The 25,483-nt window shown below is 40.9% G+C and overlaps 1 protein-coding gene and 1 long non-coding RNA gene across 16 annotated transcripts in view; one reads left to right on the top strand and one right to left on the bottom strand.

Moving 5' to 3' along the window:
* tns1b (tensin 1b) overlaps window positions 1-25,483 on the top strand; it is a 197,548-nt gene that overhangs the window by 97,643 nt on the left and 74,422 nt on the right. For 12 of the 14 annotated variants that reach the window (XM_012921274.5, XM_012921275.5, XM_076875269.1 and 9 more), the window contains exon 4: window positions 20,781-20,819. In XM_012921274.5, the coding sequence (XP_012776728.2) occupies window positions 20,781-20,819 (39 nt within the window). Of the gene's footprint in view, window positions 1-1,904; window positions 2,577-20,780; window positions 20,820-25,483 lie in introns of those variants that run through there. The other 2 variants (XM_076875272.1, XM_076875274.1) reach the window with 1 other exon arrangement.
* LOC101469309 (uncharacterized) overlaps window positions 22,093-25,483 on the bottom strand; it is a 130,870-nt gene continuing 127,479 nt past the window's right edge. Inside the window, exon 6 of one of the 2 annotated variants that reach the window (XR_013093642.1) lies at window positions 22,093-22,269. This is a non-coding gene — a long non-coding RNA (uncharacterized LOC101469309). Of the gene's footprint in view, window positions 22,273-25,483 lie in introns of both variants that reach the window. The other variant, XR_013093641.1, reaches the window with a different exon arrangement.

The raw sequence follows: 25,483 nt of genomic DNA on the forward strand, positions 1-25,483 counted from the left end.
AGGGAATTCCCGCTCCCCACAGTTTAAAACCGTGTCCCTCCGCTGAAGGTGACTATCTCACATAAACAAGCATGTTGTTTTGTTGCCGTGAACCACATGTCTGCTCTTTGGCAGCACTCCCTTCCTTCCTGGGCCTTGTCATTAATAGTGAATTAAATAACGCTTACAGAGCTGACATCTGGTGAGCACGACTTCAAGCTAGAGGTGTTGCTCTTCAGAGCCGCCTTCCATGTAATTACCTCCAAGCAGCATCAAAGACGGTGGCCATTCTTTCCATGTTGAGACATAATCCTTAATGTGCTACAAATTTGTACCATGCATTCTTCAGTAAAGCCTCTTTGTCTGCTACTGGATAATAGCCAGCGACGTTGTGGGAGCACATTAAAACGGCACGCTTACTGTAAGGCTGCGAGTAGTGCTATAACCTAGGCTGCTTGGATGACTTGAGGTGAGATTAAAGCCATCCAGTTTAATGTCATTTACTGGATAGTTGTTGAGTCTGATGTGGCCCAAATGTGCCAATCGGTTGACAGCTGCTAACAAAATCTATAGTACTGCATACAAACACACTTCCCCCAAAGCTTTCATGCAGTGGCTGAATCGCACCAACCAGGTTATCACCTGTTGGCCATTAAACTGACATTAATGATAAGTTAAGACTAGATTCAATTTAAAAAAAAAAAAGTCAAATTTTCACTCAGTAATTTTGTTCATATCCATTCTCTTCACCACTTTATACTGGTGACATGTCCAGGGAGTATCCCCCAGCCCTCATCCTGTGACAGCTGGGATACGCTCAAGCATCCCCATCACCCTGTATTATTTTTTAATGCATAACTAATTGAATTTGGGGTTAGAAATGAACAACTAATCTGTTAGGTTAGTTTAAAATACAGTGGTTGCCTCATCTTTCAAAGCTCAGTTTTCTGTCAGGTAAAAAGTGACGATTCATCCCCGTTAACAAGTGACTATTTCATATTTTTCACATTAGACGGGGCTGGAAGACGACGTGTTGGTTTTACTGGTGGTGTCTGATGCATCAGTCTAGGATGAGCTCTGGTGACTGTGAAGGCCACAGCGAATGACTCCCATATTCTTATTATTCTTAGACCTTTTCTGTAAGCACTTCTACTCTGTGTATTGGAACAAACCTCTCCTGCCATAATAGACACATTTCATCACTGGAAGAAGGTGATCACTCGGAACAGCTGATTTGTGGACCTAACAGGACCCACTAGATCACCCAACTTAAGGGGTCAAGAGCTTTTGATCTTTCTCCAGGTTATTGCTATTTAAGTTACTTGATTCTACTTTTTTGCCAGCTTAAAACTCGTAGTTTTCAAAGCCAAGGTGATATATTTAAAGGAAAGATATTTAAAATGTGAAAGGCTGATAGTCAGTGAAAGCAATCTTCTGACTACTTTCACTCTAGAGTGATGTTCTAAATCTTTATAATAGCATGTAGGGACAAGGTTTAACTCTTGGAATCAAAGCCATAGAATTTCATGGCGTTGTGAGCTGGTGACTGGTCAGCATGTAGCTCCTTGCTGCTGTTTACACTGTCTGACTTTGCCTTGAAGTCAATGGATTCATTCATGGTACTTTCCCTCTCGTGGGCAGCCGTAGAGTGAGTGTGTAGGAGAGAGCTTGTGGGGAAGGGGGGGCAGAAAAGGCGGGTGGAGGTCTGCCGACGACTCATATTTAACCTGTAACTTGAGAAGCTGATAACAAGGAGAGAATGAAGAATGAGCTCGTGATGAAGGAGTGTGTGTGAGAAAGTGAGAAAAAGACGGTGAAAGGAAAGAGGCGTGCTTTTGTTCCCCCCGATCTCACGTCCCCTTCTTCCCTCCCGATCTCCCTGGGAAATTTGACTTGAGTACTTTTCTCCTCCTTTCTCGTTACTCATGTGTCTCCCCGTTTGGGAGGAGGGTGAAAATGGTCTGAACAAGAGGGAGGAGAAAATAAACCCAGGGAGTGAAAGAGAGGGGAAATAGCTGTAGCCCGTAGCCAGACTTTGCCTGCTTATTCAGCGCCGAGTGCTGCACTGCGCCGTCTCCAGTTGTGGGATGTTAAGATTTGCCTTTGGCTGCACTTCGCCCCACTCGCGCGCTCACATTAAGACTCTTTAGACATCTTTATGCTCATTTTCTTGGAGGAGGAGTGAGTGAGGGAGAGGCTAACCAGACCTATTAGCCTGAAGCCTGAAACAAACACACACACACACACACACAAACTCTCTCTCGCTCTCTCGTTCTCGCTCTCTGACACACACACACACAAACTCTCTCTCTCGCTCTCTCGTTCTTGCTCTCTGACACACACACTCACACACACACTCCTCCAGTCCTGCGCTGCACCAAGGTAACAGTGAGTGGATTTAGCTTTTAGCCATCTGGTCGGAGCACAGAGGAAAAACCTCTCTGCTGCACACGGTGGGGGGGCAGAGGAAGAAAAGCCAAATGACGATGCAGCACTAAAACCAGACAGAGAAAACCAAAGAGTGAAAGAGAGAGAGAGAACGACACACAAAAAAAAGACACTCACTCTGAGACAGGATGGCCACCGCAGTGTTTCAGGTAAGAAGCATGGTTGGGAAAGGAGGGTAAAGTACTGCTGTCTGTCTGATGATCGAGCTCCTGGCTTTTCGTGTGTGTGTGTCAGTTTTCTGCATTGTGGATTTGCTTCACTGTTACAGAGAAACAAAGTTATCGCAGGATGTGTGTGACCTGACATAGGTGTGATACTCATGTGCGTTATGCTGCACTGGAGCAGTGCTGTCTTCAGTAGGTGAACAGTGATAAAGAGTGAATTCAGACACATATTGCGTGTTTCCACAGCAGAGTGCATCGAGCTGCTTCTGGTGTGGATTGCAGGATTTTATATTAACGAGCATGTAATATACACAAGCTCATGTTGTATCAGTGTAGTATTTAAATGTGTTTATGTCAGGTAATGTAAAGCACTGCTTGCTTCTGTAGTGCTTGTGTATGTGTGTGGTCTCCTTGGCTAACCATGTTTGTGGTTGGTGGCCCATGGTCATAGCTGGAAAGATGGTGGCCTCTTCTCTTCTCTTCCACTTACCAAGAGTGAGAATGAAAATGTGTTTGCTGTCATGCTTTCAGTGGTGCTCTGTATAAAGTATGTGTGTGTGTGTGTGTGTGTTTGTGTCGACTGCTGCAGTTGTTTCACAATAAGACCTTGCAAAAGTTGTTTCACAGATATAATCGCCCCAGGCGTGAGAAAACCCAACAGCACTTGGGAAATTTTTGGCACGTATAGCGGGAGTTACAGTTGCCTCCAGTTTGCTTCAAACTGGGGAGAAGAATAAAGACGTAATGTGAAAACACAGAGCGTATTCTTAAACAGATTTGCAAGGTCACGCTGGTCACTGACAGCTGTGATTTTTCTCTGTCCCATCCACCCTCACTGAGTGGGTGTTTGGATTTTTAACAGATTCTGGTTCTTTCAGCAGGATATAATGTGAGTAAGAGGTTAAATTGTCTTCACATAGTTAGAAGACAGTAGGTTTCCATAAATACATTTTGTAGTGTAGTTGGAGCTGTTGGAACACAATACTAGGCTATAATGTAATGTATTGCTGCTGCTGGTAATGTATGCTAGAGACAGCTGAACGAGTCCAGTAATACTTATCTTTCAGCATGGAGCTGGTGTTGATGACTGCCCCCTCTAGCTTTTGTGCTTTTTAAAAACTGGCCCTCGTTTTGACAGATTTGAGAACCAATGGTGTTATTAGCAGATATTGGGGTAATTTCAGTAGGATTTCATTTTGGACTCAATATGTGGGCACCATCTGCCAGTCACTGGTGAATTCATTATGGTAACCCTTCCTTTAACCACTGACATCAGAGGTTCCAACTTTGGGTCTGGCACTTTTGTAGTGCCAGTGCTAGCCTTACAACATTTTTTTAAAAAGATGGTGGAAATGTGTGAAATTGAGCACCAGCTATGCACTGATGGAAAAGTTATGTGTCCACAAAAATGTCTAAATTTGACCCCTGTGCACCCCCAGCTTTTACACATGGTGTTTGTGCACAGTCACTTCCAGATGTTATACAGTGGGGTACATTTTGTCAGCATGGTTTCCAGTACAGGGAGATGTGACTGTAAATCAGTCCAAAGTTGTTGAGAGTAATCACCTTTATGCTCTGAGGAAACATTTCTGTCCTGATGTGAGCTGTATCGTCCAGGATTGCAGTGCTTCCATCCACAGTAGGACTGGTTTAACCAAGTTGACCACCTCTGTGACATTTTGGACCAATGTGTATGAGAGCACTTTCCACCACCCAACATCTTTAATTTTCATTGTACATTTCAGCTTCATTATAACCACAGAGACCCAGAAGTCTTTCAGCACTTGTAGTTTTGGGGACTCATTTATGAAAACGCACCATATAAGCAAACTATAATAAGTGATGTCTTAATATATATTTAAGCAACATTGTGAAAGAGGTCTTGGAGTGGTAACCATTTGGAATGGAAAGAATAAACAAGAAACAGTAACTAAATCTAAAAGCCTGTTGAATTTTCAGAAGCAATTCCATTTAAAAGCAGCATTATGTGATCAGCTAATCTAAGGAAAAACAATAGGTTGCATGCATAACACTGTTGTAAAGTGATTGGAGATGAGAAATGGGACGATATTAGCATTTGTCTGTCCAACTGACCAACTCCTGAGGGCAGCTTCTTTCATTTTAGCTGCTAATTTTTCATAGTCACCGGATAGTCTTCTTCTAAAAGCAGAAGAAAGGGGAAACCAAAACAATTAAAGAAGCTAAAAAGAATTTAAATTACTCAAGAGATTAAAGGGAATGCAGATTCCTGTGTTGCACAGACCTTTAAACCAATACTACGGGCAAAATACTGATTACAAATGATTTGCTGGAATGAGCGGTTTCTGACATCACAATTGGTAATAACTTGTAGGATGTGTAACCCACACATTCCTTGGCTGGCGTATGTGTAACACGGCATTGTCTTGCCTGAAGAGCGGCATTACCCGTGACGCCTGGCTTTGTGGGAATGGCGAACATCCACTGGCTTGAAGCCTGTGCCGGACTGGATTTCAGAAGAGGCATTTTTCATCATTACTGTCTGCCAGTCTGCCAAAGCCTCCCTCAACCCACTCTTACAGGCAACTCTAACCACAGTTACATACTCAACCACACATTCAGCCATAAGATCGGGACAGAGGAAGGGCTGGCCAGTTTGTGAAGGTGTGTTTGTTCACTTACTGTGTATGTGTGTGTGTGTGTGTTTCTAGGATTAGGGATAAGGCAGTGCTTCATGAACCATAAAAAACCACCAGTGTGAATTCTCATGCTCTTCAGCTGATGTAATCTTTCTTCTTCTGTGTGTATGTCTCAGTTCTTGCAGACACTGCCTCAGCTACGACATTACCGTGTATTGTAACAAACCATTTAGTTTCTTGTGTTTACTATTTTCTCACGGACTCACATTGTGACTGTGCACAACTCTAGAAGAGTGAGAGAACTTGGCTTTAGCCCTTTATTCAAGGGCACAAAGGTGCATTGTAATGTAAGCCAGGAGACACTTTTGATTTTGCTCAATGTTACACTCAAGTACAGTACAAAGTTTGCATATCCAGCATAGGCTGAATCGATACATTGCATAATACATCTACTGTATTATAATTGAACTAATGCACTCTCACTTATGTTCACAAAATGCTGTGCTGAACTGTAATGTGTGCACACAGCAATATATTTATTCCCTGGGTCCTCGGGGCTCAATGTTGGCACATACTGCAAACCTGCAATACATTAGCAACATAAATAATCCATAGCCATGCCAAGGCATCATGCCTTATTGTTGGGCTTTTAGTATAATTAATAGCTTCAACTGAGAGCAAGTAAAAGCTTCACATTTATCAAGGGCGTCATATAATGTTTCACTTATTGTCGTTGCTTAGCAGGTCATCTGGCATATATGAGAAACTGCTGTCATAGGCCCACAGGAAGGTGTTTTAAGAGCGTTTCAAAGAGCATATCCGGAGACTAATGTTGCAGTTAAAATGAACAGCGAACCCCCTTCAAAATTTACTGCTTAGGATGCTCGAACAACTCGGGACCATCAGCCCACCAGCTTAGATGAACACACACTGTTTTCAAGCTTTCTTTTGAGGTATTTAAGTTGTGCATTATCATTGGGTGATGTGTTGAAATAATTCAACACGGCCATGAACATTCATAACCTGTACGAGTTCATCCCATAGATACAGATACATACCTGCTAATTATGGCTTTCTTCTTATAACATTGCAAAACAAAGCTGGAGTACAGTCGCTTTGATGGGTTTTACTCTGCATTATTTGACAACAATTCCAAAAAGCACCAACACCACAAACACGCTTGGGTAGCGGAAGTGAGGCCCGGCTGGCTGCAAACGTGCTTTTTTTCTGCTGTAGAATTTTGCATGTTAATATGGGAGTTTATGGGAATTGAGCAGTTTCTTGGAGCCAGCCTCAAACACACTGAAGGCCTGCAGTTTTTGGTACTCCTATATCTTCTTTGGTTTTCAGCTTCCAAGGTTGTCGGCTGGTTGTGACTTACTGGTAGGTTTGGGGCTTCTGGTATCTTTTTATTGGAGAAACTTGTCCAAAATGGGAATGTAGACTTCCACACTGATGTTTTTGTTCTCCAGGACTGAACGTCTTCACAACACTTCATCTTCTGGTCTCACATTATGGAAATCTCTGACAGTGATTAAACACAACTCTACACAGTAGCTTAACGCAAGAAAAAAAAGATGACACCACCTTGAGAGAAGAAATAAATTAAAATATGAATTGGACTTGTTCCATTGCAGATAGGTAAAATAGTTATACAGCTCCTCCAGCTGGCCTTTTGTGCATCATGTACAGTTTGTAAAATATTTGTATTAATTTATTTTTGGCTAAAAACCTCAGTGGGTATAATGGCTCGTTTTATGTTTTGCTGTCAAGAATTTGCCCGCAGTCTTCTTTCTTTCCATGTTTCTTGACTGGTAACTGGAGCCAGCAGTCTTTAGACTTCCCGAGGACCCTCACAGATTACTACTCTTTAAATAGAGGGGCTCCTTATAATACCCCCAAAAAGTGGAACATTTAATGACAGCTAATCTTTTCAATGACTCCATGCAATCAAGCTGGAGGCCTGGTATAATGGCCCTTTCTTGAATAGCATTGGTAGTTTCATAGTCAAGGAACATATTGAGAAAGGAGGGGGGTTTCATTTTCCCAGCCTCTTTTTGGGAGGTTTATTTTGGCATGCAACTTCAGGGTTTTTTTGATTACCAAATGACACCGTTCCCCATTTTCCAGGATGGCAACCTTATCAGTAGACCAGTAATACTTTGTATCAGGGGTATCCAATCAATGTCCTCAATGTACCCTTGCAGTGCACCATCTCACAAACATTGACTTGTTTTGGCTTTAAAGCAGCTTGATGATTATTGAACGTGGCTCCTCCAGGGGAACTGAGCCACATGTAGAGTCTTGAAAGATTTATTTACCTTTTGTTATCCCGGTGCCCTTACATGCACACGTTAGTTGGGATGGTTTGGCTCTTTTTAAGCCTTTATGCCCCTCGTACACCATTCGTGCCAGTTTTGCCCAAAGGTCAATAAAAAACACAGTTTCTGCTTTGTTATGCTTTCCCTGAAGGTATTCACTCAGTTCTTCTAGTTTCCGAGGGTTTGTATAAGATGTAAACATTTTGATTTTCTGATGTCATAGCTTGACTGCGATCAGGATGGTTTGTTTTTGATCTCATTATTGCTGAACCTGCACCACTGAGTTGAAACTTTTTTTTAAACATCTTTCAGATTGTTTGCACAGTAGATATGAGAGAAGACTGATGAGGTCATGTCTCAGGATTTGATTTCCAGGTCTTCTAAGTTTGCTTTGGACTTAGTTCTTGACTTTGACGCGTAATAGCCTTCGACAAGATGCCGTAGCTTTGAACCTCTGTGGCCACTTATTTCATCACTGATTCTTTTAAGATTTCCTCCAGATTTGGTGAACCAGCTCCTGATTAGATGAGGCCAGCATGGTGGTGTAGTGGTAAGCACTCCTGCCTTCCAGCAAGAAAGCTACTTTTAACCCGGCGGGTTGGATTGGGCCTTTCTGTATGGAGTTTGTGTTCTCTGAGGTGTGTCCAAAGTGTGTATCCTGCTTCTCATCCAGTGTCAGCTAGGATAGGCTCCAAGCGCACCATGAGCCTGTTTGGATAAGGAATTAAGAAAATGGATGGATGGATAAAGTTTATGACATTTAGACTTGAGCAAAGTCTAAATGTCACAAATGTTTGGTTCAAAAACAGTTTGAAAGATTCATCTTATCCCATCATTGCATTTTGAGTTTTTTTTAACATGATATATATGGAAAACATAAAAACAATGCAAACTTTATGTCACTTTATTCTCTGGGTAAGAAGGTAAATTATCCCGTTAAATCAATGTGAGATGTGAAAGCATTTTAGTGTCCACATGACTGAGCATGCATGTGAACACCATGCGAGGTATGTTCATGTGTGTGTGCCAGAAGTCCACGAGGAGGGCGGGAGGTTGTTTTCTTTTCCTTTTTTCTCCTTCTTTGTTATCAAGCCTCCATGTCTCTGTGGGGAATGTTTATAGAAAGCAGACCTGTTTCCTCGCTTTTACCAGAAACCTTCATATTGTTGTTTGCTTTTCATGACTGATTGGTGTCGAGCGGGGCTTATAGTACTGACCAGAAAGGCAGGAAACATCAGTGCCAGGTTCCTGATTTTTCACCAAGCTGCTTGGACTCACTTGAAGGCTGGAGAGCTAAAAGATGGGAGAAAGGCTTGTCTGGGCCTGAGTACAAATATGCCTTTAATCTTTTTTATAAAACATAAAATATAGTTTCTCAGCTTTGTGGAGTGTTTTTAAAGCTTGCCAGGAAGTATATAGGAGTGTAACTGCTAGACATCAGATTTTAATGGCCAGGATAGTTTTGCCCAACTTGTTCATGACCTGTTAATGGCAGTGGTGAGTTTGCTTTCTTATGCGTATTATTAATAGCTCCATTTAGGATATTAATATTTGTGCTGGAAACACAGTGCGGCAGTGATTAATGCTCAGCTGAGTCAAGTTATCCAGATCTTTGAATGGATCTGTGTTTTCTCTGCAGATTTTTTTGTTTCATACTGATCGAATGTCAGAAATGAGTGATTGTGCGCAAAGCAAAATGGAGCAAATAGAAATTCTTAAGTAATCCTATGTTTAACAGCTGATGTTTAACTGCTGATGAGTGCATGATGAACATCAGTTTTGTTAAAAAAAAAAAAAAACGGGACTTGAAGGAGAAGCAGATAAAGGAGGGAGATACTTTGGTGGGATTAAATGTGAAACCCAAACTCACCCATCCATCTGTCGTTAGAAAACAGCTAAATGTGTAGGCGTGCAGGTGACTTAGTGCTGCAGTTAAATGAACGATATCCTTCCCTTTGTGGGGTTTTTCTTTCCTTTTCTTTTTCATTGAGGTTATAACATAACAGCTGTGCACAGTTTGACTGCACAGGCTCGTCTCAGCTTGTCCAGTTTTCTCCCCTGACATCAACCTGTTGCTTTCCAAGATCTCGACGCTTCTCGTGCAAATGCAATCTAATGTTGAGATAACAGTTCCCCTCCAAAATACGCAAATATGAATAAAAAAAAATGTTCTGTTGATTTTAATCACATCATGTGTTCGTAATCAGTAAACGGGGCATAATTGTAGAAATGGAAATTTAAAATGGAGCTATTATGCTTCTCCTTCTCTTCTCTTTTTGTATATACTATTACAATGGTGGATGCTTAAAATAAACATGGCCAAATGTGACCTTGCGAGTCCAAAGCTCAGGCTTCACACTGCTCTAACACCCTGTTTTGAACCATTTTGTCTATTCCTAGCTCTGTGTGATGTCATTGAGAGTGGGTATACCTAATAAGGTCATCTTACTGTAGGAACATTGCTCTGGCTGTGAACATAGAAGCTCCGCCCACTTGCTGTTTAAAGCTCAACATCAGGTGGGGGGCAGCCAATCAGGAGAAAGTTATCTTAAAGGGAGCAAAGGATGATTTGAGTGGCTCCACCAAAGCTCAGTGTAAGATAAATAAAGATTATTTTAAACTGTGAATCATGCAGAGCTACTGCTACTCTAAACTAGTAATAAAAATATGGAGGGTCTCATTCCCAGGGTGTCAAAAGATCTCATGGATACTAGAAAGGTCTCCTTTGGCATGATTCACTGAGTTTAACGGAGAAATGCTTGTCATACTCTTTAGTTGTTGCATTTGGACACTTAGCTTTACGTTTAAATGCTCACCCACAGCATTTAAACGTAAAGCACCAAGTGCCTTATGGTTCTCTGTTCACACCACTGATTTGTGCACAAGTCAAAGCTGAGCTGGCTTCAACATTTCTTCAGTGGCCCAGTCATGCGTGAAGCTCAACCAGTCATTTAGTTTCATGTTTAGGAACACGCAGATGCCAAGGGATGATGTGGACAAGCACTAGAGCAGCACTTGATAACTGACTGAGACTTTGAGTCTAGCTGCTCGTTCTTGCTGATTTTGTAAGTTTGTCACTCGTTCTGATAAACTAATTTGCTATTAACAAAGCAGCCAGTGAAAAGAATCAGAAGAATATGAGAAAATATGAGCTTCCAAACACAACACTAACCCCAGTCCTTGACTCGTGACTTACACCACCTCCATCTACACGTCCTCGTTCTGTGGCGTCCAATATGCTAGGTGTGTCAAACCACCGACGCCAGAAGATGCCACAAAATGGCAGTATGTGACACTCTGGGATGGGAATGCCTTAGTTTCAAAAGTCCAGCTATGCTTAAAATGTTTGTGAACTGCTTCTTTGAGCATATTTGATATTTACTGTTGCAGAAAAATGCATGTGCAGAGTTTGACATTCCTGCTCTGTGTTCACCTCAACTCTGAATGCAAGTCTTTTGTAATCAAATCATATTCCAGGATGCAAACATATGTCATCATAAAGACTGAGACATGAATCAAAGAAATTAAAGGTTTTATTACCAAATGTTTATGAGACACAAATTGTTATTCTGTATTAAGCATTCATTTCTGCTTTTATGACTTTGACCCATTATTTCTGTCTGTTCTGGCTTGTTCCATTTGTTTGCGTGTTTTAAGGGCCGTTCCTACAGTAACATCTCCTGCAAGTGAGCAGATGTCAAATGACGACATGTGGAAAAATGTCGTCATGTGAACATGTGTCACTGAGATATAAAATGGGGAGATGCTGAAAGACTTCTGACAGAAGCTGAAGTTTCTCTCTGCTCGCTGTCTTTCAGAAAAGCTTGGCAAAATGCCTTGCAAAGGTTTATCCATACTGTAAGCACAGCAGTGAAATTGGTATTGATCTTTGCATCTGACTGTGGGTGAGGGAGCAAACACAAGCACAATGCCCAAAATGTCAAAGGAAAAATGGCACAGAAGATGGCAAGCTTGCCAACTCACCAGAGGACATAAACCACCCTCTGAACCCTGATTCTTCATGGCTGCCTTCTTCTTAACCCCCTCTTCTCGTCCTCAGCCGCTTGGCCTGGTGCCAGAAAGTGAGAGCCATGCTAAATGTGTAAATCAGCGTGCTGGTAAATACCAGCTCTTAGCTGAAGGACCCTGGGAAGGGAACGTGACCCCCGCTGTAACTTTAGAACAAAAGAAACAAGCCGCAGCTTCTCCCCTCACCACGCTGTCAGCCCCGTCCAACAAAGACAGGGGTGAGAATGAGCAGGCTGAAGGCCACTTTGAGCTGCAGCCGTGGAGAAGAAGCATGGCAGGGACATGCAAAGGCTGTCTGATCCCTCCGGGGTTCAATTTGCTCCTACACAGGCAAAGAAACAAACTGTGTGCTCATTATGATGGTTTTTTCGTTTCAAAAAATCTTTTGACATCTATCTGTATCTCTTTATCATCACTGTGGCAGTGAATAAAGTTAGCGTTAGCTAATCTTTGCTAGGTAGTGTGATGGACTTAGCTGTGGCTTTCTTTTATAGTGCACACATAGAGGATCAGAACTGAGATGAGATGTGTGGTTGACACCTACAGACCCAAAGTTAATCTTAATAGACTGACACAAACTAACTCAAGCCAGCAACGTGTTTTTTACCGAATGCTGTCGCACATGTTTTGCGTCTCACTATTTCTGAAGGGTTAGGGTTGGACACGAGCCTCTCAGAATTACCACTAACAATGCAGTCCAAACTTCTATTTCTAATTGCCAGTACACAAAAAGGTTTGCAAAAAGAAAGAAATACAAAGCTGAAATTCCTGAGGCGGCAATTGCACATGCAATTTTAAAATGGTTGCATAACCTCTTAATTGTAAAATGAGGTGGGTAATTTGTGGTGGAATGTTTTTATATTGGAAATTATGGACATGGTTGATTCACACCTCTGCAATTATTGCAAATCATGAGTGATCCAGAGTAATACTAGCCCAGGGATGGGCAATCTCAGTCCACGAGGGCCGGTGTCCTGCAGGTTTTAGATCTCACCTTGGGTCAACACACCTGAATCACATGATTAGTTCGTTACCAGGCCTCTGGAGAACTTCAGGACATGTTGAGGAGCTAATTTAGCCATTTAAATCTGCTGTGTTGGTTCGAGGACACATCAAAAAACCTGCAGGGACACCAGCCCTCGTGGACTGAGATTGCCCACCCCTGTACTAGCCCCATGCAAACAGGGCTTTAGACTGTCTGTGAAGGTTCTCAGTCATCCAGGTCATCGTAGTCCAGACCTTCCCAAAGTGTGGGGCCCGCCCCCTAGGGGGGGCGCGGTATGAGAAGGGAAAAAAAAACAACGCTTGGACACTGCTAGCACGGGGCGCCTCCACAAACGCAAAGCAGGAGATGAACCATAGCTGAATATGTTTCCAAACCAACTTCATTGTTAGCAATGTTGAATATTATTACACAGGAAAAAAACAACTACATGTAAAATAATCACACCGTGACGCCTCTGCCTTTCTAAATAGAGGGACAATAACTGCATGTGTATGTGTAAGCGTGTAAAACCTGAAGATGGAGACAAAATACTGTTAATCTGACTATCTGCCATTTTTCAATTCATCTCATGTAAACAATAACGTGGCGCACAGCGTGACGTGAAAAAAGGCACATACCTTTTGACGTTGCGTGAAGAACTCTGTATTCCTCGTCAACACGTAAACGTAAAAAAGGAGTTTTAAAAAATCTCCGTGTTCAGTGATTTGAAACGCAGTTTACGTGTGGACGAAACAGCTGCGTCTTCAAAAATACCCGTGTAGGTGTGGACGCAGAGTTAGTAGTTTATTTTCTTACTAACTGTAATTTATTGCAGATTACTTGTATTTGCTTAATTGTTTACTAAATGTCTGAGGTGTGAAATAAGCCGCAATGGAGCAAAATATGGGTGTGTGTGGTTGGAGGACGTGGGTTAGGGTTACATTTTTCTTGTAAAACAAAGGGGGGCCTAGCAAAAAAAGTTTGGGAACCACTGTAGTCTAAGAAGCTTGGAAAGAAGCGTCTGGACTTCTTTAAGTTGCTTGAAGACGTTTCACCTCTCATCTGAGATGTTTCTTCAGTTCTTCAGTGATTAGGTAGAGGTTCATTAGGAGGTCCATTGTCCCTCTTGGAGAACACTCCCACAGGGCTTAAATCTGGGACTCTTCACCATTTGACCCTAGAACTGACGAAGCGTCTCGGATGAGAGGTGAAACGTCTTCAAGCAACTTAAAGAAGTCCAGACGCTTTTATAGTAATACAAAGACGGATGATAAAAAGCCTTTCTAGAAAAGAAGGATTTTTTTGTGCAAAAGTCCCCAATGTGGTGAATAATTAATTGATGTCCTAATTGTTTTTGCTATAAGATACTATACTGTATACACCCAAATACTGTATAGTACAGTATAATAATCCCAGACGTGTACTTAAATATGCTGACAAAAGAAAAACAGACACAACCGTGCGTACATGCCTCTTCATTCCTGAAGTGCTTCTCATTCTGTGACACATAAATCAGCAGCGCCGAGATGAGGACCAGTGTTTGGAGACAGCAGCTCAGTCGTGTACACGTCCTGCAGACCAATCTGCCAATAAATCTGAGATTTTCCACAACTTTCCCTTGAGGGAAACAAAGAGGCCATAACTTTCACACAGACTGAGACAGACAAGAAAGAAAAATATGTGGATGTAAAGCAGCAGAAGTGTACATTAGGAAAAAAGAAAAATACATCGGGCAAAGAATGAGGTTTAAGGAATTCCTATTCAGCCCGCATAGATGCATCAGAATTCTAATAAAATAATGAATATGGATCAAGAAGGAGAAAAAAGCAAAGTGAAGAGGGCATAGTTGCTTGGACCAAAGCTCTCCCATCATTCCTTTGTGCTTTGATAATATCCCAATAAGTCCATACGAAGCCGCACTCTGGCACACTCGACCAGCACGGACACAGAAAAGCCTTCTGTTACTCGTTACGCCTCGCAAATTGAATTTGCACAGTGAATATTTCGGCCGGGACGTGCCAGATGCAAAGATCTGGATAAACATAAAAGCACACAGGGAAGCCGTGTGTTTATATGCCAGTGCAGAGAGCTGGAGAAAGTTTTCTAGCGCATGCCCTCCCACGCTCTTTTCCACGGTGGAGAGTGAGCTAACCTGCATGGAAATCGGTTTGCTGCTTGAAGTAAAGCTGGAACGTCCATCTCTGTGTTTGATTTTCTTCCGTGAAGGTTGAGATTTGTAGAAATAGGCATAGCGGTATTTGTTTACCCAAATAATGAATCGATTCATTTTTTCTCCGTGCCGCGCCGGTGGTGTCGTTGGTGGGGTCATTAACATATTCAGATCTGGGAGAATGACATCGGTTACATATCGTGTCAGTTTCTGGAGTGTGTCAGCGGCTAGCAGGAAGCTTACTGCATGTGAACGCCGTCATACGAGCCAGGGATATCTGACATGGACTTTTGTCTGCAGGAAATGGGCCCTTGTTTAATGCAGTTAACAGAAGCATGTATGGAATGCAACAACACAATTATACTTTATTATATTACACTCATTTGAATACTGCCGATAGCATCAACACACACTCTCACCAGGCTTCCTCCTCTCGCACCGCAGAGCCCGGACAAAGGCTTTGTGTAGGTTTTCATCTAAATTCAGACATTATTCAGAAGCCATGGTTACACTGGACCCATTGCATTTCGTTCTATGGGCTGTTTGCACGTTTGATTCTGGTCAACAATATACCTTATGTGTGGGTCTATAGTACTGAGGCTAGTGCTGTAATCTGAGCTTATTTTGCAGTAGTGTAAAATATCCTTTCATTTTCCATGGGGGTGTTTGGATACACTTACAGAAATCTGACTTCTTAAAGCATGAAATCTACAATGTACAGCTGAGGTTGACACAGCAGCTGTGGCTACTTCTGGCTTTTCTTCCAATAGATGCTGAAATATTCTATGTTTATATATATATATATATATATATATATATATATATATATATATATATATATATATATATTTTTTTTTTTTTTTTTTTTTTTTGAGTGCGGGTCCCAACTTGTTTTTCTCTAAAAATGCATGTGGTCAGATGGAAAAACACACAAACTTGTCCATTTGTACAAAATGAAATAGCTGGTAATGGACAGACACAATGTTACTGATGGTTACATCCTCATGCAATAAAGAGGATATATGTTGTATCAAAAGACAGCTGAAGGTGCAGAGGGTATAGCAAACGTTTGTCTTGAAACTGTTTGTCTAGAACTGTCATTGCTGCTTTTAATAGAAGATAAGAATTTAGGTGTGAAAATCATGCTTCCTTAGTTTTTAACTAAAGAGTATTCTGTATCATAAATACAGTTTTGAGATTTTTAAAGTAACAAACCTGCTTTAAAGTATGTTGAAACATCAGTAACTTGTGATAAATTTGATTGTGTGCAGTTCTCTGCCTGCATTGGCATGTATGCATTAGGAGCCATGGTTCCCCCATGCAATATGAAAGCCACATAGATTTGATATTAGAGCAGTATTTCCATAGATGGCAATGATCATTGCAGCATTTACATAAATATATGTATCTGTAATTCAAAACACGTGCAGTATTTTGACAGGAAAAATGAGGAGAGGACCAAAATAAGAGTTTAATGTCTAGGTACCAAAGTTCTTTAGATATTTAATTCTGGACCAACATGGCGGACTCGACTGACGACTATCCTGAAACGTTTTAATGCTCACGCTTCTATTGAAAAGTAAATTAATGCACTTTTAGTTTTGCCCATGCAGACTTCTCGTGTTGGAAATATTTGTTTCATTCAGTGGTTTCCTGCTGTTTGATCTGCGGCTATCCCATTGCTAAGTGCTCACCTGCTTTTAGATAAATATTTGCTGTGGTTTCTGGTGGACCCTGACTCTGACTGCAACAGTACAATGGCACCAAGTCCCAGTGAAGCAGCTACATAGCACGAGGGAGAATGTGAGCTATTCTAATGTGGGCAGACTACCTACAGTCTCAATCTGAACTTCTAATCAGCGGTTACATTACAGTGGCGCCATTCGCTAATTTGTCATTGATATTGCATCAAACATAATTTAATTGCAAATAAAATGAATGAATTTTATTGGTCATGACAACTGAGTTGCAATAACTAAATAAATGTTTTGGCGCCTTCATGAACTTGCTCTTTATGTTCTGTTCTGCCATTTTGGCCGCTGTCTTCGAAATGACGCATTTAACGATTACATTTCCACTTATTCTGTACAGTGCATCGGATCTAATAACTGTTTATCTGATGGCTGATTCTTCGAATGAAATGTAGCCCAGTCAAAGTAGTGTTCATTGTTTTGGGGCTCACCAAACAAGACCCTTCATGGCTATTTCTGCTCCTTCCTGACAGAACAGTACAACCTTTAAGTCACATATCAGCACTAATGTTCTCCTCTCTGTTAATCTTTCCCCCCCTTGTGTTTTACTTACTTTCTTATTTTCTTAATTTGCTAGTGTGCTTATCCTGCTGCATGACCCAGTTTGAGCTAAGCTTTAGCTGTCAGACAGAAGGCTTCACATTTGACTCTAGAATACTTAAGAGTACTTTGGTATACACAGCAGTATCAATTCAATAACTACAAAGCACCCAGGTATTCTGGCTTCAAAATAAGCCAAAATCATCACCCTTCCTTCATTGTGCTGACATTTGGTATGATGTGTTTGTCCTAATATGTTCTTTACATGCAACTTTGCAAACCTAAGCCATGCATCAGTCCATAAACTTTAGTATTTAAAATGCTAACTGAGCTCTTGGCTTGTTACGGTTTCTTACCTGGCACAAAGCTCGAGCTGACCTTGGGGTGAATTTGTTTGAATGTCCACTCCTGGGATTATTGTGGCATTGTATGCCTGCATGCCCCGGATCAGCAAACTGCCAAAACTCCTGCCTTCATAGAGTTGCTAACGCTTGCTGATGATCAGTTACTCAGGTGCGTTTGAATAGGAGCAACTGGCTGCTACTTGCTCTTGTGGAGGAAGCAAGTTTAGTTTAGTTTTTTAGCTTTTTTTTAATTTTTTAATTTTAGTTTTTCGCAGAACTGCCTCTCTGTCTATTGCATTTTCTTATTACTTTAGTAGAAGTTGAGCAGAGCTCTGGTGGGAATAACATAAGGTCACTGAAACTCCATGCACTAATAGACAAGTTTACCCCCACAGGCACACGAGAAGTAACAGCAGAGTAAGAAAGATGTCAATCAATCACTGTCTGCACATGCCCACACAGCCCTGAGAAGATTAGACAATATAAGTGAAAACACCTGTGTGTGCAGCTATGGGCCGTCGAGCGTAGCATATAGGCTTTTATTGCAAATTAACTTTAAAGAAATGGTAGGATGAAATGAAGCATGGATGTTTTAAACACACTGTTCTGTTTGGTATTACTTTAGCTATCTTTCTGAGCTCATAACAGATAATGAAAGGGCCTAAACATGGTTTACAGTCAAGATAAAAGCATGCTCTTGTTCAAGTATGCAGACTAGATATTGCAAAAACTTGATCACTTGAAATTCCGTGCATGTGAACACTCTGGGTGATGACTGACTGCAGGTGGATGAGCTGTCAACAGCATGGGGCAGGGGCAGGGACAGCGTCAGGTGAGAACACTGACCAGGCCCAAGGAGCCTGGGCCCCCGAAGGAACAGGGAGAGAAGAACGGTGTGCTGTTGAGCGCGAGTGATAAGGATGGGAGGGCTAGAATAACTTGTAACTGAGGTTGATTTAAGGCAGACGTAAATACTGTATCCTGTCATCTCCAGGCACACTTCACCATGTAAGACAAAATTCTCTAACCTCCTAGGACCTGGCGTCCACATATGTGGACAACACATTTTGGGTTATTTAGACCAAAATTCTCAATTTTGCTCTACAAGGGCCTGATATCCACTTACGAGGACATTATACCGCTACTGTTCTATCGAAATTTTAAACGAATATCCTAATATGTGGCTCTCGTTTTTCTTAGAAACAAAAATTAGGTAAAAAAAAAAATCTGGTAGTTCTATAGTTTTACGTTCATCAGGTCCCAATCAGCCCAAATATCAGAGAGAAATTAAAAATGCATGCCGTGGAAGAGTTCGGGTCTTAGGAGGTTAAAACAGACATAATCCATTCTAGTGGGTAATATATTAGGACGGTGGTGACTGTGACAGACAGCATGAAATCAGTGAAAAAAGTGTTGCTCTTACCTCATGTTTTACCTAATTGGAACAGACTGTATCACGGTCGAGATATTGCATTTCACAACTAACAAGCATTCATGGAAGGGTTCCATTGAAGTAGTAACAGCCACTGTATTGGAGCCTGTCTTAAATTTAGGCACTGTCTTTTTGCATATCAGCTGCTTCCATTGCTAAAGGGACTAAAATCATGTAATCTGATTAAGGTCATTTCCTGTTTAGAGTTAACATTCCTGTATTCCAGATGGGGTAACAGCTATAAAAGAGACTGTAATGACCCAAGGTGACTCACACATCCTCAACCTTGTGAATCTAATCAGCCGTCCAACATCCCAGTGGCAGTTATCCAGTGACCCTTTTAAGTTTGGTTTTGAGAACTGGCAGATAGTAAAACATACTTTGTTTCAAAAGTACAGTGGGTTGTTTATACAAGTACATAGTGCTAGCTAATTTGGGTCTTTTTAATTCAAATTGTTAAGGCTGGGACTGGAAATTGGCCAATGAATCCGGTCACCCGATCTAATAAATATTTGATTATTTTGTATCCATATCCATATGAGTATACAGCCCAACAATAAGCAAGAAAATCCAGCGGTGGTTGAGCTCCAGCTGGGATTTTCATAACCACTAAATCATAGTGAGACTTCATCAATCGCACAAACTCTGGCACTGAACCTGCCAACATTTACACATAGTTTGAAGGGTCAAAAACAGTGAAGCGAAGTCTGCGATACATGACGCGAGCAATTCTTTGGCCAATATCCGCCCAACAACACTGCGCTAAGCTGCATGAAAAGCCTAATGAGACCGCACTTTTTCAAAGGCTGTTTTTTATTTTATTATTGCGGGCAGAAGAAGAATGTGCTACAGTAACACAAAGCAGACCCCGACATCGCAGAAATCCAGTCTTCAAGCAATGACTCGTTTAGTCTCGGATAAGGAGAGAGGTGGAGCGGTAGCAAAGATGAAAGGTGCTCTTAGAGGTTAACAGCAGTGATAACCTCGAGGCCTAATCGTTCAAAGCTAAAACGGACGGAGCATAGCAATGAAATTCGAATATAGGAAAAGAGCAATGACAAAGGCACTCTAGAATCATAAAGCTGCCCCGTGCTATCACCGGTCAGTCGGTTATGTATGAGATGAAGGTACTAACTGGTGAAAATCCAAATGAGAAATGTCAGAAGAATGATACGAAACACTAACCAAGGATGAGAAGACTGGCATGCACAGGAAGGAAACAACCACCACGTTGACATCCTGTTTGCATTCATGCTCATCAAGCGGGCATCTTTTTCTAGGCGCACATCATTCGAATCTTCTGCTAGAAGCCATTATCATTATACTCTTCCTGTTTATCAGCCTCATGCCCTCACGCTGAGCTCACAGAATGATTATGGAAACTGTTGGATGGTAATCGGATTAGTCCGAGCACTTGACAGATCATGAGTTCTGTTGGAGCGGTCCCACCGCTTTGTTCTTCTGTTTAATTTAATAAGGTCTTACGGTACAGTCTGTCGTTACCTTGTCTTTAAACTCAGTAGCTCCGAATCAGCACCTGCTAAACACTGTCCATACAGTTCTTGAATTATCAGCCTTATTTAAAGATGCATCCATTGTTTTTTGGCCATTTGGGGGTCACAAAAATACTTTTTTCAATTCAACATCATGCACAAAAGTTGCCATAAAGCCAAAACAGTGAGCTGAACGGAGTTAAAACAGTAAAGCAGAGGCGACTTTTAGATATTATTTTACATTAGTTTGTTTCCGAAGGGGATTCTTCCTTTTCTCTTTCTGGTAGCTCTAATTCTGTAGAAGCTTGTCCTTTGCTTGTTGTATATTCTACAGTGGAGATGGAGAAACACATGGGTGCTAACTTAAAGCATCTGGGGTTCATGTCGAAAATATGAAGCCATAAATTGTAATCTAAATATAGCTGCCAGTGTGCTTGTTGTTTACAGTGTTTCTCTAACTCCAAATTAGCATCCACATAACTCACTGCTTGTCTTTCTGTTTTCAGGTGTCCTCATCTTGTGTTCCAGCAACAAACTATGAGTTGGTAAGCAACAGTCTTTCTTTTCTTTTTTCTTTTTTGTGTTAGTAATTGCTTCCATGCTGTACTTATTACAGTGTCCGTCTTGGTGCAGAATTGTTGCAAATAAGGTTGGAAAGTAACATGCTCTATCAGCTACACTAACACTGCAGTCACTATAGCAGATAATGGTCCATTATCTGGAGGCCCCCAGAGACAAACTTGTGATTTGGGGCTATATAAATAAACCTGACATTGCTCGACTTAACCGTTGTTTGGCAGCTCATTTTCTGTTCTGATAAGGTTATAAAGGTTATAGCTTTTGGAATAAAAGTTTAAAAAAATCTTCTGGATAAGAAAGGTAAATAAAAAGCTGTGCTATTGAATCTGCTATATCATGATGACGACTTTTGGTCTTTGAAATAACACAGAGCAAATTGGGACGTATTCTGGGTATGAAAAGATTCTGCAAGAGCCATAAAATATTCGCTTGCTCGGTTGCCTTATATGGTATTGACATACGAGGCTGTGTTAGACTTGGATATGATTCGCTTGCTCGCTTCATCGAATGTTGTGTGTTTAAATGGTTTTGGGCGCTTGACAAACCAAAGCAAATATCCCCTGCACTTTTCTGTGCTCACACAGAAAATATTTCTTGAAATTGTCTTATTTTGTTTTTAAAAGCAGCAGTAATTAAGAAAGAACATGTTATTATCCTTGCAGTTGCCTTGGCACTAGATGCCTTTTCCATGAAGACATCTGTTTGAGATGTGCAGAGGCATGAGGCTAAGCTCTCTGGGCATTGTTAAAGGCATGTGTTTGAGTTCATTGCTTTCTGAAACACCTTTGGGATGCAGAGGGCAAGATTTTACCACAAAAATAGACTTCACCGCTATCTGTTGGCCTCTATCAGTTTTCCCTCCACCTTTTTCATCTGACGCACTCCTGCAGCCATCACATGGACTAGGTTCAAGTTTCACCAATTTAGGTGTTTATCCAGAGTTTTAAGTAGTTTATTAGTAGTATAGTAGTATTTTAATAGTCAATGGTAAGGAAGAAAAAACAATTTATCCGCTAGACATATGTGTGTCATGTCAAAAATACACATATAAATAATATTGAAAAATTTTAAAAATATACCTTTTTTTAATGCATTTGTACAGTTGTGTAACAGACACTGTATTCATTATCATTCATGATGTTTTTCATACCCACATTTTTCAAGCAGTGTGGAGGACACTTTGTTAGTAATATTGAAATACAGATTAAAAAAAATTATAATATCTTAATTGGTTGTGTATTGCTGAAGAAAGCAGAGGCAAACAGTAACTGCAGGGCAAATCTCGACAGTCTATCTCTTGAGCTTGCCAAAAGGCGTCTCCCTCGAGGCTTTTATGCCTGCATTAGAGGTGCTGATTGCCTCCATAAACACGGACGGGCTGAGGTGTAAAACACTGGTTGACGTGTCTTTACTGTACTGCTGAGGAGAGAGGAAGAAACACAGAAGTGTTAAAGCTGAGGGAAACAATGGATTTCAACACAAACAATGGCACTTTTTTTTGATTTTCTAAAAATACAACTGCAGATACTGAAGAGGAAATAGGAAGCATGAAAAATAAACACAATGGTGGACACCTGCTTTTATGCACCTGAAGTTTTCCAAAGACTTGTGGTGTTAATTTTTGTTGGTAAGCTTTGCTGTGTTTGGTTTTTAAAGTGCAGTATGTATTACAGAAATGAGTAAGTTATTGTGTTTGTGCGTCACCTCTCTGGTGTGTGACAGGAAACTGGATGGTGTGTGTGTGCTTGTGTGGGTGGACGTGAGAGTGTGCATGCCTGCGAAGCCTGAGGTGTGCTCTCAGTCAGCTCTCCTCAGCCCTTGTTTGGTGAATTCTTTTGCTCACAGCCAAAGGCAACGTGATTTACTGCCCTGCATCAGGTACACTCTGATTGACCATATATTAACTCAGTTGGAGAAAAATGCTGAAAAAAAAATAGAAAGGTTTTTGGTTTTTTTTTAATCCAGACATTCCAGTAAGATTGACGAGCTACAACTGGAAGAAATTCAACTTTATTACCAGATGATCGCGCTCCTTATGTAATGAATCTCATGCAGCTGCTACTCGGCTACAGATGAAAATAAGCAGTGCTTAATGAGTTTACTATTTTATTTGAATTTGGATTTTTTTTTTTTTCATTTTTATTCCTTACATGTCCAAAATAAAGTAAAATTTGGAAGCAACAAAATTGGTTCACAGCAAATGCATCTTGTTTTTGGCTTTTCATTAAACCACATCATCATGACTGCAATGAGGTGTTTAGTAGGTTCTGCGGGAGCTTTTGAAATCTTTGATCTTCCTCAGCAGGTGGAGTTGAAATTGCAGATGTTCGAAGCCTTTTTTTCAGAGCATTTGAAGTGGAGTTTATTATGTATAAAAACTCAATTTCAAGTCTTTTTTTTTTTTTTTTTCTATTCTTGGATCCTGGCTGTCAACAAGAGTGCCTATCCATAATGCCCTTACTAAGTATGCAGAGGCCCTATTGTCCTGCTGTTCAAACCTTTTTTGAGGGGGAATGGCCAGTCAGAAGAAACTTCACTGAATGTCAGGGTGGCCTTTAAGTGTGAGGACCTAAAACCGGTTGGTTTTAAACAGTATAAAAGATGTGCGATGTAGCTACCCTGATGTCATGTACTGGTTTGTGAACTTCTCGCATAAAGTCTTAAGCTGACCGATTTCTCGTAATCAGGTTGGTGTTTTGAAATTGGATATAATGAGTGAAGGGGTCAGCTGACAGTCAAACCGCATGTTCATTGGCTAACAACCATCACATCCTGTATAATTCTCCTTTCAGACTCTAATAATGGCAATAATTCGCAAAATGAACGTAATCGTTTGTTGAATGTGACCCCAAAGTAGTGACTGAGCCTTAAAAAAATTATCAGGATAATGTCTACAAAGGTCAGGGCCGAGGGCTATTTTCACCATATTCTACAGGAGCGAAGTCATTTTGCAACTACAGCTATTGCCCCCTGGTGGTCATTTAATAGACTGCAGGTTTATGGCAATTCTGCGAATCCGAGGGCCCTATAAAGGCCCAGTATAAGATGGAAAAATGATTATTTTGAACTTTAAATGACGCAGACCTACTCTAGGAGATACCAAGAATAAAAGTAGGGAGCTGTACTGTAAATGAGCATAACTGATCCCTTTTGAAGGACCTGTTATCACAACAGCTGGGAGTAAAAGTTTGTTCTTGATACTGGTGGTGCTTTTGATTTAATCAAATATCATTAAAAAAAGAGTGCAGACTTATCACCATTATTTAAGTGTTAAGAGAATCGACTTTTTTTTATTCTGGTCTCAATCAAACTGTGGATGATAAAGCCAGATGAACGGTTAGAGTAATAATTTAGTAGATATGAATAAAACTTAACAGCACCAGCATTAAGTCAATGATACTGTGAAATTGGTGCTTAGTGATTTTAGTATGTTGTAGCAATATACTGGTGACTACCTCTGGAGTGAATTTGAAATGATTCAGCCCACGGCTGGAAGGTAATGCCAACATTTACTGTAAGTGATGATGTGCGTTTCAGATATCTTCAACTGTTGAAGATGACAGCAACTGAGGGGTGCACAGTGTGCCGTAGAACATGCTGGGAGCATTCCTCAGATATTCCCTCATGTTGAGCTCATGTTGCCAGGAATCAGTTTTATTTTGCACAGCCCTTAGATGAGGGTATGTGGGCTGTCGTGGAGATGTTAGGTGTTCTCACCGGTGAGATAGGCTGCACATTTGTTCTCGCAAGTAAAGATATGCACACACTCAGAGAACCATAAACCACTAACACCTACGTCATCCACCATTTTTTTTAATATAGGTCTTGTGTAGTCAGGGAACAGGGCCAGGACATCGCTGAGTAATGAGTAACTGCAGGGCAAAGATGGTGTAGATGTGGTCCAATTAGTGCTGTGTTTAGAACCACACATATTTCCCCGATGTGCCCTGTGTTACGCTGTGTATACAAGCAGCAACCAGGGATCCGGTTACAAATTACAGAATGTTCGCAGAGCCCTGGGAAAGCAGGAACTAAAACATAAAATAGGCATGTTTAACATTGGACTGAGAGCCAACTAAAGCATAATGCATTGGTGTTTGAAGTGGATATTACATAAAGATGCTGTGTGAAAGATAGGACATCATGGTCAAGTTTTTCCTTTTCCGGCACTTTGGTTTAGACAGTAAGAAGAATTAGTTACATACTGCTCAGAGTGACTTCCCTAAGGAGATGGTTGTTAAACAACTAGGAGAAAGTAACTTTCATGCTTTTTCTATCCAGTTCCATAGAATTCCAATCCAAATGCAGTGTGCATGTTCTAGAGATTCAGTTCTTTTTTGTGAACATATAACATTTTAAAGCTCATACAAGTTTGGTTGCTTTGCATCAAATTGCAAAGCAAAATGTATAATGCACCAAAAGTATATACCAGTATACTTGTAACTGATACACTGAAAATAACTGAGCCTTTTGGTTTACAATGGTGAATTACAATTGAACAGTGGCTTATAAATTGCAGTTTTATGAAGTCATCCCACAAACTTAGTAGCTGCAGTCCAAGTATTTCCAGTTCTGTTCACTCTGACCTGATTACCAGAATGGACTTTTTTTGCACGCTAAGCAGTTATTT

The sequence above is a fragment of the Maylandia zebra genome, linkage group LG16 (genome assembly GCF_041146795.1).
Source record: "Maylandia zebra isolate NMK-2024a linkage group LG16, Mzebra_GT3a, whole genome shotgun sequence".
Classification (NCBI taxonomy): Eukaryota; Metazoa; Chordata; class Actinopteri; order Cichliformes; family Cichlidae; genus Maylandia; species Maylandia zebra.